This window comes from Amblyomma maculatum, chromosome 11 (genome assembly GCF_055883805.1).
Source record: "Amblyomma maculatum isolate TAMU_Amacu chromosome 11, ASM5588380v1, whole genome shotgun sequence".
Lineage (NCBI taxonomy): Eukaryota > Metazoa > Arthropoda > Arachnida > Ixodida > Ixodidae > Amblyomma > Amblyomma maculatum.
The window spans coordinates 59,043,271-59,057,887 of NC_139354.1; the positions used below are offsets into that span (position 1 = coordinate 59,043,271).

General features: G+C 41.9%; 1 protein-coding gene across 1 annotated transcript; it reads left to right on the forward strand.

Moving 5' to 3' along the window:
* The first annotated feature begins 503 nt into the window (after positions 1-503).
* LOC146173898 (acetylcholinesterase-like) lies at positions 504-13,357 on the forward strand. The gene is made up of 6 exons (XM_084585293.1): positions 504-704; positions 2,355-2,695; positions 4,635-4,925; positions 6,192-6,459; positions 11,593-11,951; positions 13,216-13,357. Exons 1-6 carry the CDS (start codon positions 504-506, stop codon positions 13,355-13,357), a joined length of 1,602 nt encoding a protein of 533 aa, XP_084441419.1.
* The last annotated feature ends 1,260 nt before the right edge of the window (positions 13,358-14,617 follow it).

Sequence of the window (14,617 nt, forward strand, 5' to 3'; positions counted from 1 at the left end):
GATATGAAATTATATTAAGTATGTTCCCATATACTACTCAAATTATCGCCTTCACACCAAGTTCATCTTTTAAATACCTCAAAACAAACTGTTAGCATATAGAAATGCATTTATCGAGCTTTTAAAGAGAATATATTCGCAAATGACATGCGAGTGTTATAAATTGGTGCTGCCTGGCAACTCCTAGCTAAAGGAATGTTTTGCCTAGTTTTTGCAATCTTCCCGTTACTTTGCGTGCCGAACAACCCTGCAAAATTCCTCGGTTGGTTTCGAAGGCAAACAAAACAAATCAATACTTAATTGACATTCAATATCGGCGACAAATTTGAGGTAAAAAGTTTTCCTAGGCGCTCGGCGAAAAATATTCATTCGGAATACGTTTTGCAAAGCGAAGTAAATATGGCGATTTATTGACTCATGAAAGTTTCTCTACTGCCGACCACGTATGCATACTAAGAAGAGTTATTGGTATTCCTTTTCAGGAAGAAGAAAAACCTGCAAGCATGAGGAGACCCACAACAATTGCCGTTCTCCTAACGGCAATGTCATGTTTCGCGTATGACGTCGAACGCAGTACTGACCTTGGACCAGTCGGTGGTCGAAAAATTACAGTCTTGGGCAGGACTATCGAAGAGTACCAGGGAATTCCTTTTGCGGAGCCGCCCATTGGGGAACTGCGTTTTAGGCCTCCAATTCCAGCGAAGGTAAAGCTTGGATGATCCTTTACTGGTTGTTCTGACAGCTTGTCGATAAAACGCGATAACTGTTGCTTAAAGCTTTCTCCAGAAAGGACAACGCGTAGCAGGTTCCTAACATGGTTTGGACTGCAGTATTCAATAAATCTTCCAAAACACAACAGATTCCATAAACGTTTTTACGGTACATGCACAGCTTACTTTAAAGTCTCGAGAATCACGCTGTTGGCTTGTAAATGAACTGAAGGATATGAAAGGCCAGCATCCCTAGAGGTTGGAAGTCGCAATACACATAAACTGCACATTGGTTAGAGTGGTCAGCTGGACGACCTTCAAGGTTCTTCTAAACAGTACGCGAAACACTGAAAATCAGCACATCCCAGTCTGAAAAAAACTAGATAAATGTTTCTATTTTTGCGACAGAATTTCTGTGTGGTTTTTGATGGGAAACCTGTTGTAACAACAGAACGTTCTGTAGTAACAACTGAAAAGTGCTACAAACTACAGACAGCAGAAATATGCTGCAGAAAAAGTACAGAACTACGGAAAAGTACTACAGAACTAGAGAAAAATCTGACGTTTACGACAAAACTACAGAATACTTTGTCGTATTTTTGACACCGTTCTGTAGTTTTTTTCGAGTGGGATGACAAAACGCGTTCCTCATAAGCACAGGCAAATACAGTACATTGGCAAAAATGTTAGTGGGACTTACACTGCATCTTAGCTGGTCCTTGTGCACTCGGAAATGAAAGACAAGCTATTTGTAATGTGGAACCCGGCTCCTACGGAGAGGACTTAATACACAATGTTGCTATACACTTGGACGTAGGCATACCTGAGGGCTCGCGCTTGAACTAAATGTAGCGCCGATTTGTAACGTAAAGAAAAGAAAATATGGAAAGTCAGCATGCATTTTGGTACACGAAAAAGCACCAATTACGCGACTACATGGAGCAGCTGTCAGTTTGCGTGCAAGACCGCTATTTTTTCCTAGAAACACAAGCGCATCTAGCATAACTTGGGTGGCTACCAAATCAAAGGTCATCTGTTCGAATTCCACCTGACACCATAAACTGGCGGCGTCCTTTATTTCGCATTAAGCTCATTCTGTTCATTACCTTCGTCGCTAGCTTGACGACCCTTTCAACTTCTTTCCCAAGGACACATGGGTGTTATGTGCACTCCTATCGTCCGGTGTGAGTTTTAGCGTAAACACGAAAACTTTATCTACGCCAGCTCCTCAAAGCTCCAGCTTTCATTTAAATTTTAATTTTGTACTGTTTCTTTTAGTTTAACTGTCACCAAAATATCGGAGCTTTGCGAGCAACTGGCTCAGTGAAAAAGAACCCGACGACGAAACAGCGAAGAGCCCTCTGTATTGCTTTCATGCCAGTTTTATCGCTGAGCTGTTCATTTTCTATTTTTCACTGTGTTCTTATTTTCTTGCTCTTCTACTTCAGGTATTCTTCACTACCGCACATGGCCTTATATGTGCCGACGTATTGAAGTAGTAATAAATTCTAATAAACATTTTATCTGCCTCAAATGAAGGCAGCAAGTGTTTTGTTACTTAGTCGTTCAATATCAAGGAAAAAGAACAAAAAGTTGAATTAAAATTTTTGTTATGCCAATTTTTATATCCCTTTCTCACGCAAGCCATGGAAAGGAACACTGAACGCAACTGGTCGACTGACTGCCTGTCCACAGCCGCTGCTTCCTCCACTTCCGGAGGAATACGTGGAGTATGGCGAGGACTGCCTCCACTTGCATATCGTGATTCCAGAGGGTAGCCTTCAGGCGCCAGTTCTAGTGTGGATACACGGAGGTGGGTTCTCGTACGGCTCTGCCTCCTACGACGACTGCTCCGTGATCGCCGCCAAGACGGGCCTTGTCGTGGTAGCCATAAATTACCGACTAGGAATCCTAGGCTTTCTCTACGCGAACAACTCGGAGTCTCCTGGCAACATGGGCCTCTTGGACCAGAACTTAGCTCTCAAGTAAGCACATCTGTCACTATACTTTGTTTTCGTATTTCGTTCAGGTGCGCTGCCAGCTTCATGACAAGTGTTTGGTAGGAGGGAGGAGGGCGTCAGTAGAGAAAATACTGAAAATATTTCGAAAATTAGGCTACAATAAATTCTATTTTCCGTGGAAAAAATTTAAATTGCTGCTAAGGTCCCAACGTCCCAACAACGTATGTAGTTTCAGCACGATTGCAAATGTATGAAATATCTGCAAAAGTTCAGCCGAGAATTGGTCAGAAATGTATTGCAGAAATACAAATTGCAAAACGTTTTCATAGAGTTTTAAAACGACTTGTGCGAGACATTGAAAAGTGGCGATTTTAAGTTAAAAACACCGAACGAACTCCTCTCAGTCATATTCCCGGTGGGACTTCTGGCATGTTGGCATTAAGTGGAGCATATTTGGTGTTTCTCCTGTGGTATGATTGGGTAGCACCTAATGTTGCTGTGAACAATGTAGTGTTCTTCAAGATGATGTTTACTAAATTTTAGTTGGTGCATATCAACTAGGTCGAATTTGCTAAGATATGAATAGTTTAAAGCAATTATATGTGATATTTTTTCAATACAGCAGAACAAGAGTTTAAGACAGCCTCAATCTACTTGCCAGTGTTTTTATTTGGCGGCTGCGAGAAAGAAAAGCCTAGAAGAAAAGGCTAAGAGAAAGATAGAAATGAAAAGAGAAAATAATTTTCGAACTGTTGGATAGTATACAGAAGCTCTAATTTGGCTCTTGCTCGGTTTCCTTTGAGAATGCGGCCAATCATAAACTCTTCGTTCGTCCTTTTTTCCACCAACTCGTTTTCCACCCCTGTACCGTTAGTCTAAACGATTTTTGATAGTTGTTAGTTGCCTTTAAAAATAAATTCTAAATAAGAAGGTAGGCAAGTTAAACACGTTATTGTTAAGGTATTTACCTTACGTACACTAACCTCTTACCGAAGGTAATAGACTGGAATAACGGTTACTTTTAATAACGGTATTTACACATTGTTTCTTGCAGCACTCAGAATGTGTGCGTTGAAGTACAATACAATTCAGTACACAAAACAAGAACAAAAATGTATTCTCTGAATTTTTTGAAGAGGATTGGCATACCGCAGTTAAGCAGTGAAATCGTGCTAAGCAGAAGCCAAAGCCAATTGTCCTGTCCTGCGATAAGCAGGAAAGCTGGTAACCTGTTTATTCACCTGCCTGCATAGATCATGCGTAATGGTGGTGCTCGAGCATGGTTTTTACCCAGCATTTACACTGTACTCAAATACATTGCTTCATCATAATCTTTTATGCTTCAGATTTTATATCTCTTCAATTCGTTTCGCAGTTTCCCATTGTGTTTCATTGCTTTTATTTATTTTGCGGGTTTGAAGGAATTCTGTTTCGTAATCTCTGTAGATCTATGAATAATCCGATTTAACTTCCTGTTTATACTGCCATAATCATTTATATTGGGCGAAGATTTATATTGTTATAAGCCTGCTTCAACCGCCCTGACTCAAAGCTTCCTTTTCATTTTTGCGTTGCTCAAAGTACTGGAATTTTTAAATAGTCCGCACTTAGAAAAAGGGTGCGACATGGAGCAAAATACCATACTCACTCCACAATCGTGTTTTTAAAACCGTGTAAAGAACCGCATATTGGTCGCTTGAAAACTGAAAGATGTGGGGCCTGTAGGCTGTTAACCGAAATTTAAGAAGTGCTCGAGATTGAGCTAGTTGGAACATCTTCTCACAAATGCTGCGCTGCTTAGTTTTACGCGGACAAAGGAACTCAGTGTTTGTCCACTTCCTTTGTTCGCGTAAAACTAAGCAGCGCAGCATTTGTGAAAACCAAAATTTGCAGTAAACAAACAAAATATTACGATTCAACACTAAGCATCAAGCAAATAAATTTGTTGCGTTCGCTTCGGCAGGTGGGTCAAGAACAACATTGAAAATTTCGGCGGCGACCCTTCGCGCATCACACTGGCCGGAATCAGCGCTGGAGGCGTGAGCGTGCACGCACACATGTTTTCACCCATGAGCCGAGGTCTGTTCTGGCGGGCCATCGCCATGAGCGGCGTCATAAATGCACCTGACTTCACCGACTCCCCACGTGTCAGCCTCTCCAAGGGAGATGCCGTCGCCGCCTTTGTAGGCTGCAACTTGGACAACAAAACGCTGGCGTCCCACCCTGATGAAGTCATCGGCTGTATGAGGACCAAGTGAGTATCGCGCGCTCTTTCGACTGCTATTCCTTCCTGGATGTGATATTTTATAAACTGCGGTAATTGCAAAATTGTTGTCTTGATGATATTTTCTCGTAGCACACTTTTTTGGTTGTAAGTTGTAACATTCGTCACGTGAAAAATGTCGTTCTCTTTAGTGTTTTTGAGAGTGGTATGAGGATGGTCGGTAAAAGTACCATATAAATTTGTAGTTCTCATTGCCGGAATATACAAATTACTGAAGGTTTGAGATAATATTAGGTCTTAGAATGATTTACCATGCCTCGTAAATGATGTAAAAAATGCAATAAATGAAAGGGGACGAAAGAAAGAAACTTTAAGAGGCCGTTTAAGCTTCGCCTATGAGGATGATGCGACAGCGCTTTTAACGCCGCTTTTTTTTTCCTTGAATTTTTCGCATGGTGACTCTGACGGAAGGATCTGAAAAGCTTTCTGTATGATGAAATCAATTGGTTTATTATTGGTGAAATAAAGCGCAATGTGTATTTTAATTCAAGGATAACATCTACGCTTACAATAAACGGCCCAAAATTCGAGGTGCATACTTATGTTGTCGGTCGAAATCCCTCTCGCTAACTAGCCTGCAATTTGACCAGCAGATGAATGACGGATGGGAAGCGAAATTGCATGGCCCCTCTTAAACTGTACACGAGCATCATTTATGTCAAAATATGGACGCGAACTTGATTTTAATTATGGCAGTTTTTTTCTTGCGATGTGAGCGAAAACCGCGATGCATGAGAACTTGGTAGGCATAACGGACGAAGTCGTCCAGCCATTTCATGCCGTGAAGCACAATGAACCCCACGAAATTTTATTTGGCTCATTTAGTTCTTTCAGACGGCGTGCCAACGTTGCCAACAACTTGTGAAATGACTCTCGATGAAAGTTCTGAACCTTTATGGGTATCGTTTTCAGAAGCGTCATCACGACTACCATCGCAGGTAATGTACTATATACGAAACAGTTTGCAAATTAATATTGTTTCAAATGTGACTGCGAAACGGCACGAGTAATGAAGGATAATATAGGACCAACACCGCACTCAATGATAATATTAGCTCACCGCTGTTATTTCTCGCTTTGCCTCCTTTGAACCTCTTGCCTTTATGCTGCTTGACTTGGTACTGCGACAGTATGCATTTCTTAGGCGAATTTGTCGTGTGGTTTCATGTTCACCTGAACGCTTAAAGCAGAGTGCGGAATATAATTTGGCTGCTCTCAATCATGTCCCCATTCTAGGTCTGCTGATGAGCTAGTGCAGGCGGTGTCCAAAGCGGTTCCTGCAAGGGGTTGTCCTATCCAGCCGACATACCACGATGCCTTTCTACCTGAAGAGCCGTCCGAGGCCCTACGTACAGGCTCTTTCGATACCACGATTGACTTTCTTACCGGGGTGACGTCGGACGAGGGTTTCACAATGTTCTCATGGAACAAAACTAATCCTGAGTTTGGTGCCGACAGTCTCGACAACGTCGACCCAGAGACCCTAAACAGCGTAGTACAGAAGGTCAGTATTCGGTGTAAATTGGCTGTTTGCCTATTTAGCTCATAACTGCTTTGAACGCATTGAGTGCTAAATCAGAATTGTGGACGTCACCATGAAAGATCCTCGTGAACATCGTTTGGGCAGCGTCGGGAGACGGGTATATTGCCCAAGCCTAGATGGAATGGAAGAACACGCAGATACTTTCAGGCTTGAGTAGTACATCTCTGCCGCTCCATACCCGCGCGCCATGTGTCTGTGTTTCCTCTTCTAAGGAGGCATCTGATCCGCCCCTGCTTGCGCTTCATTGTCTGTTAATGGTTGAACTTGAATTTTGTACTTTTCTGTCATAGTTGTAACATGGCGGCTTCGGAGCTCATTACATTAGAAAACGTATTACCCCTTTCATGGCGCATGACACCGCACTGTTTCTTCACGGTCAGTGTTTCGTTATTATCGCTGCGATTCAAATCTATAGGGTTTTGTCCTTCGTACTTGTGAACTTAACATATCCAACTGCCCCGGAGTGGGCAGTGTTAAATTTGCTTTCCGTGTTCAGTCTCTTCGTAATACTGCCCGGAGAAGCCTGCACCTATCCAATCCCTTTGAAAAATGCTTCCTATACAGAACACCGCTTTCAGTCATTTTGAGTTGAGAGCGGTTCTAGGGTAGCATAGCTGATTTGGTCGCTGACAGTGCAAATACAGCCGATCCCAAAGTAAACGCTGTCAACTCAGTCGTCATCATTAAGGTACGAGAGGTTGGTCAACATGCAACCTTCCTAGAACTTTTGATCTCGTGCTTGAGACGGCGACTGTATGCCATGCATGCACAGTCGACCGAGTCTTAGAAGTGGGTTTATGCCCATGCCACTCAAGTCAAATAGGCAGAATACAATAAAGTCCTTCTAATGAGAATGCCTCTAGAAGGGGCAATAACTAGGCAGAATATAACATAATGAAGTCAATGGTGGGCATGTAGATACATGCTTAAAATTGTTCGCTATGGCTTTAGAAAATTGATCTTCGAGGTCTTATTTGTCGCAATTAAAAAAAAGACGAACTTCGGCACTATCGTTTAGTCTTGCGATTGAAAAGATTATTTTGTGAAGAAATTAAACGATGACCACATGCACACCAAGCTGATAGGTACGTGCTTTGCTTCAAAGTGCTCAAGTGTGGTAGATGTGTGCACAGTGATATCGGGAACGACGGAGAGCAACCTAGGACCCCCAAGGCTGCCTTTGGCAATGAATAGCCGTGCGATTTATAAGTGAAGGTGTGACTCTGACTTCTTAAACATGTGAATGTCACTCATCCACGTCTCTGTGCGGTTGAGCTAAACATTTTCAGCTTTATTAATGAGTGAACCTGCATCTGTGTAAAATTTCCTTTTCTCTATATTCTTTTTTGTAACGTTGCTACCTCACATTTCAGCATGGGTAGTTGAGCAATTCTTGGAGTCTGATTAATCTCCCTTCTATTCAATTATTTCCCTATTTCGTTTTTCAACTACCCGTTACGTAACGATTGTTACCTCTCGAACTTTCTTCCTTCTTCAGTTGCACCGCAAAGTTGCCTTCCACGGAGGGCAACTTTTCTCACATTTTTCGTCAGCGCGAAAAGCGTCTTTGATACCATGTCTCCGGACCGCTTTTCATTTTGGCAAAAACGCTGCATCTGGGTATGAGTTAGGATCAGGGTTCTTTCTTTCTTGTCTTCACTTTCATGCGGCGGAGTACGTTACCTAATTGCGTTAAGTGCCTCCCAGGTTTTGCGATAAAATAAAAAAAAAACACTTGCATTTTCCTACGAAGTGGAAGCTGGCAGCGTACATGACAGAGCACTGATTCTTCTATGGCTTCTGTAGATAGGAAAAATTTAAAATCGACCTTACTCTACCATAAAATATCCACAATAGTGGAGCTGAAGTCAGCTCTTGGCTTTTTTGCTGGCAACTTCCAATTTCTAATTCACCGACAAATGGCATTTTCGAGCAGAGAGGTGTCGGAGCCGATAAGGACGCACAGGGATACGTCCTCCCAACTCATCAACAGAAGGTTTAATTAGTGCCTACACGTTTAGTTGAATGTGCAGAACGCGGTAGGCTTTATGCCACGCAGAAGGTTGTGCATGACAGGAAGAAGTCTACCGCAAACGCATCAAAAAATGCGTGAGCGCTATCACAGGGACTGAGATAGAGAGCAGGCAGAACTTACACAGTTAGTACGATAGAGGGAGGATATAGTATAATAGTGGAAAAAAGAAATATTATTAGGCCAAAATAGAATAATAAGCTTAAATAAGAGAAGCAGCAGATTATATGACAATTACACGATGCTGACAGTGTGCGTATGCATCATGCCTAAATAGAAATGTCGACGTGTCAATAGGGTTAGGGGTAAAGAGGCTTCAAGGAAAATAGCTCAAGTCGGATATATTTCGAGAGAAGTAGTTGGATAAGTTTCTGCCTCTGAAATAAGGTGTTAATAGAGGAAAATGGGTTCCTTGAGCGAGGTTGCCAGGAGGGGAGAGGGAAGTAAGTTTTGACTCAAAAACAAATTCACACATTTTTGCCTAAGAACTCGCGTATCGACAGATGCGTATAAAATGATATTGGAAGCCCCAAAAGCAGATATGGAATCTGTGGGAAGGGAACATAGAAACCTAAATTGCACAGCTCTGTACTAAATCGCTCTAAGGCGTCAAATTTGAGAAAAGCGTCCGAACTTACGCCATCTCATTTTAGCTTCGGCCGAATCAGAAAACAATTATGTTTAGTATTTAGCGCTGATGTACCGTGTTTACTATATGGCTTAGAAAAGCTTGCGCAAGGCTGAGATGAAAAGATTTACTATGTATTTTTTTCTCTTCAATCAATTTCTTGTGGTGTCGCTTAACGATCGGAACTAAGTGAATTAATTGAGATGGTCGGGTTTGTACGTTTTAACGTCCCAAAGTGACAGGCTATTAGAGACGCTATGGTGGACGACGCCGGAAATTTCGACCACCTGTGGAGTTTTATGCGCACTGGCATCGCACAGCTCAGGGACTTCCTTCCGTTTCGCCTCCATCGAAGCGCACCTGCTGGTGGTCGGGATCGAACCCGGGTACTCCGGGACAGTAGCTGGGTATCTTAACCACCCTACCACCGCGGCGGAGTAATCAGTTTAGAAGATTTTCCAGGATGACGTACGTGGTCTCAAGAGAATTTTCCTTTCTTTGAGGCGAGTTCAAAGACTCATTTGCTAAGTTTATTTTCGTACCCCTCTTAGTTGTCCGCTGAATCAAAGAACTAAGCACTCAGATTAGGACTAGCCGGTAGTATTTTTCAGTTAGTTTTCTAAGTTTAAAATATAGGGCGTAGTTTGCGCAGGCGAAACTCTGCGCTGCACAAACTTCATGCATGTTCGCCGTTTTTTGTACATAGACACTCTGAGGCGAGGTGGTGTGCATAAGCAGATCTATTTAATTACTCCAAACAGCGCCAGGTCTCTATTAAGCGCTTGCATGTAAACTACTTCAGGAACTCTTGGTGTGCGCGCAGTGGCTGGCGGAAGCAGTTCGCGGCAATGGGCGCGATCATGCCACGCTGTACTATCTGCACTTCAAAACAATAGTAAAAACAATCAATACGTGCTGCCCGAGTTGCCGCCACCCATTTTCAGAAGACAGGCGGAACGTGCGAATGCTGCAGACACGGCTAATATTAAGAGGTGGGTCAAATATATGCTAAAGATCTTCTAGTGTGCGTTCCGACGATAAAAAACGGCACATACACAATCTTTCTGCACTCGGGTAACGCTCATGGTGAGACACTAAATGGTAGGCGAGAAGGACGTATTGAGCTCATCCCGCCATTTTACGCCTCATGAAGCACTCTGCGAATGTCTGCAACAGCCGCTGATTGCCTAAGAGCTAATTATGCGAGGCCGTGTCTCATATTACTAAGGACAGAATCGTAACTAGTGAGCAGTTTAGTGCCTTTTTTTTTCTCTCCCTCACGTAACGTAGTGCACTATATACTGCTGGTACAGCTATGGGCATTATATGCAACTTTAGAGCTAGGCATATCATGAAATGCATTACAATAAAAAATATAGTGCCAGAGCTCATGTTAGAAATTGATAATTTGACAGGATTGTCACCTCGGAACATCAGGCTTGCTTTCTCTATGAAAATGCATTTTCTTGACTGCAACCCGCAAAAGGTGTGTACCAGACGCCCAGCCTTCTTCGTTGATTTGAAGCTTCATTCCGACTAGCTTGCGCGTGAGGGGAGAGAATCTCTGGAGAGTCAGAAGCAGCCATGAGCACACAGTGTAAGGAGTTTGATAGTCCAAGCCACAAGTGCGCAGTAACGTTGAAATCAATTCTCACAACGCTCTGTCAACGATCAAAGCAGGAAATAAAAGTTGGAAGACGATACTCAAAATTCTTTACGAGCTGCGAAGAAGCATTGATGCCTTGCCTTTAATACTAGGATAAGATTCATTCACCACACTAAATGAATATGAACTCGCCACCTCCCAAGTCGCATTAGCCTGTTAGGCGCATAATAGCCGGCAGCTTGACTGCCCCGCCATATAAAAGTGGTGGATTGTAACACCACTAATTAACCTCACTTTGTTATCTGTGCAAGATCAATGTATTATTTTTTAAGACACTTGAGACAAGCTTTGTTGGCCTTTGGCTCGTACTGCATGTCATGTCTGTTTTACTTTGATTCCACGCTGGACGGTCTGAGCGTTTTCAGTGTTTACGTTTCGCCTCCTGAGTCATGCAGATTTGACATTATAAAGTTTTTAGACTCCACGTTTCCTGGACGACACCGGGATTCCGATGAAGCAGGAGTTGTTTCGCGCTACATGTTTGTTTCGAGCTTTTAGTTTCAAATATTTCAATGACATAATCAACCGTTTGCTTGTTGTATCGAGGGTGACATATCGCGCTGGGTAATGTATATTCGGTGGAAAACTACTGCCCAGACACCTGATGTCAAATGTTTCGTCGTCACTTCTTGCACTGACTAGAAAAAAAATCATCTTTAGACTAATCTTCAGTCCAAAAGAACGAGTGACTCAGTATTAAATAAACAAACTTATGAAACACTTGGTAGACCCCATATCAGCATAACTCATATGTTATTCACTTTCCAGGCTGCCGATTCGTGGTTTAAAGATGTGCCACCATCTCTGCTTGTGTATGATCCGACTGCAACAACAAGCAAGGAATCATTCAGGCGAAATTTTGTCCAGTATTTGGGTGACCGACTATTCGTGTGCCCCATGCACACTGCGGCCTCAGCGCATGCTTCGCATGGCGGCACGGTGTACACGTACGTGTTCGATCACTGGCCTGCCAAGAGGGCTCCACTGTCCTGGGCTGGAGTCGGTCACGGCATGGACATCCCTTTCCTGTTCGGAGATACCCTATTGGATAATGAACGAGCTAACTTCAGTGACGAAGACATCCGGGTAACCGAGCAACTACTCACAATGATGAGCACGTTTGCAGGGTGAGAAATATAACCTAATTCACATGCGATATACATTGCTTTATTTGCCTCTGCCTTTCTAGCCAACGTCATGTACAGCTAAGCTATATATAATGATTTTGTTATATAAAAAGTAATTTTTACCCTTTGCAGTTTAGCGTCCATTGTTTTCAGTATTTTTCCGGTTCATTAATTTTTGCTGCTCTTGAATGTTGTGATTTTTGTTTCCTTTAATCTTCCTAGCTGCTTACACTTGATGTAACTTTAATTGGGGCATGAATATAACAGATACCGCAATTTATGTTGTAAATCCCTTGGCTACATTTGTGATCATGCATAACCGCTCTCTTTTGAAGAAGTTCTTGTGGGTCTCAAGGTAAACGTGCCTATAAAGATGTTAATAATTGCGGATATATACCTCTCAAAATAAGTATTTCTATTGTGTCGGTCTTGATCTGGAAATACAATAGAACGTATTATCGATCGCACAATATATCCCTACGATGCAATTACCTAATAAAACAGAGAGAAGTCTTCTCCACTAACCTTAAGGTCTGCGTTCAAGCATTAGATGCGTTAAAAGGAAAACGTAACTATAATGTCTGCAGTAACTGAATGCAGGTTTACTTGCCATGGGGAAGCAACAACAGCTTTATGAATGGTATTGAGGACGGGACAAATTTTCATATTTGAAGATCATATAATATTTTCTTGTTGTTGTTAAGTCTTCGTAGCAAAGCTGAAAAAATAGAGTTATAGAAAGAGACTGAGTCACAAACATATTAAAGAAAGTTCTAAGTTACAATAGCGGGGTATTTTTACAGTTTACCTGGTGCACTGTCAAAACGGAGTCGCAGAGACGTGTTTTGAAACAAGCTCAAAGCAAATCTGTACCATTTTTCATGATCGAGATAAGGGCTCGGCTGCTTAACATATACCTGTGCTTGGAAACTTGTGCGTAATTTATCTAAACGTTACATTAATTTGGTTCTAGTAAGAAGTGCTTGGGACTGGGCTAGTTGGAACATCTTTTCATAAATGTTTTGTCCGTGTATAACTAAGCAGCGCAGCATTTATGAGAAGATGGTTCTAGTAATTTGGGTATAAAGTTGAAATGCTTATTTTTTCTTTCATTCAGGGAAAATACTTGTCTGTGTACAGTAGAGTTTGTCAGAAAGGCTGCCTTGGATACGCCATTGGCGACAGTGTATGAGTGACCGCGAATGAAGGATTGGTTGCATCAAATTAATTATTCTCTATTTGTTTTCTTTGTTCCAATTTTCAGCATACCCGCTTCCCCAAGCTTGTCATCCTGGTCTACGTACACTGCCAGCTCACCATTTTCCATGGTGCTGAACGGTGGCAACATTACTATCGTCGATGGCTTCCACATCAAGGATTGCGCCAGCTCAAGCAGACATATTTAGATATTCCAGTAAAGAATCGACGTATAGTAGTTCAAAATATGTGCCAGACATTTTGCACCAACGTATTCAAACTTAGCACGCCTCATGGCACGTTTTAAGCGGGTTGTGAACAATACCTTTCCGTTAGGAATTCCCGTAAGTTAACAATGAACAAGACGAGAAATACTTTGCCCAGTATTTCAAGCCACAAATTTCTCTGCAACTGCTTCTGTCATCCGACAAAAAGAACCACAAATTCTAAAAGTGTCTAATGACTATCTTGTTTGGATGGGTCATATTCTGGACATAATAAAATGATTCACATTGCTCGTTCATTGACTACAACTTCAAATTAAATAAAATCAAAATTTATGCATCTTCGTTTAGTACACTGGTGTTGCTGTCCAACCTATGCACAGTATGCTTGTTGGTTGTTCAGGCAGTACGGTGAAACACCGAATATGTACAAAAAGCTATCCCCAAACCAATGACACTAGTACATGCATAGTTTGCAAAAATTCCGTATACTTATTGAGCAGATAGGAATACAACTGGAGAAAAAAAAAACAAATATTAACAGTGGTTCTCATAATAGCTTAAAATGAGCCATATCAAAACAACTCTAAAATCAGAGCCAAAAACAGTGAAGGTAGAATACAGCATGCAAGAGGCCATCAGTGATTTATCAGCAAGGAAGAGAACCATTTTTTAACGCTTTAGCTTTGAAACTGCAAAGCTCTTCGCGAAGTTCATTGAATATTTGTGGCTCGTAATATCTCCTTAACTTTTTTTCCATAATGTGTAAAGCATGTAGTCTTAACAATAAGGCAGCACTTTTCTTGACTGGTATTTTAAAATCCCTTCTAAAGTAATGACGTGTGAGCACAGTGTAATACAATAGTCCCCGCATTTCCAGTACGCCTAGTCTATTGTATATTTACTCCTTACCAACCTCCTGCAGCAGAGTACCATAAGGTATACTGTTTACAAATCTTTTAATTATGCGATTTATGGCTGCCATCTTGTCAGCACAAGTTCCACATAATGATATGCCGTAGGTTTTAATCGATTCAGCTAGCGCCTTGCATGTGTAAAGCCTTAGGTGCATCAAATTTGTACCTCTCAGGTTGTATATCATCGCGGAAACGGCTCTAAGCCTGTTACATATAGTTCATATGGTTATTCCACGTTATGTGGTCATCAAATATTATTCCAAGATAATTTACCGAAGGTTAAATGGTATGACATTACATGTGCACGGATCACAATGTGAGCCACGTA

What these genes read in the sequence shown, in the direction of transcription:
- LOC146173898 (XM_084585293.1), top strand. Translation starts at nt 504, where the DNA reads ATGAGGAGACCCACAACAATTGCCGTTCTCCTAACGGCAATGTCATGT. An exon ending in GGCCTCCAATTCCAGCGAAG is followed by an intron (nt 705 to 2,354) that starts GTAAAGCTTGGA and finishes TTCTCACGCAAG; the next exon opens with CCATGGAAAGGAACACTGAA. An exon ending in ATGATGAGCACGTTTGCAGG is followed by an intron (nt 11,952 to 13,215) that starts GTGAGAAATATA and finishes TCCAATTTTCAG; the next exon opens with CATACCCGCTTCCCCAAGCT.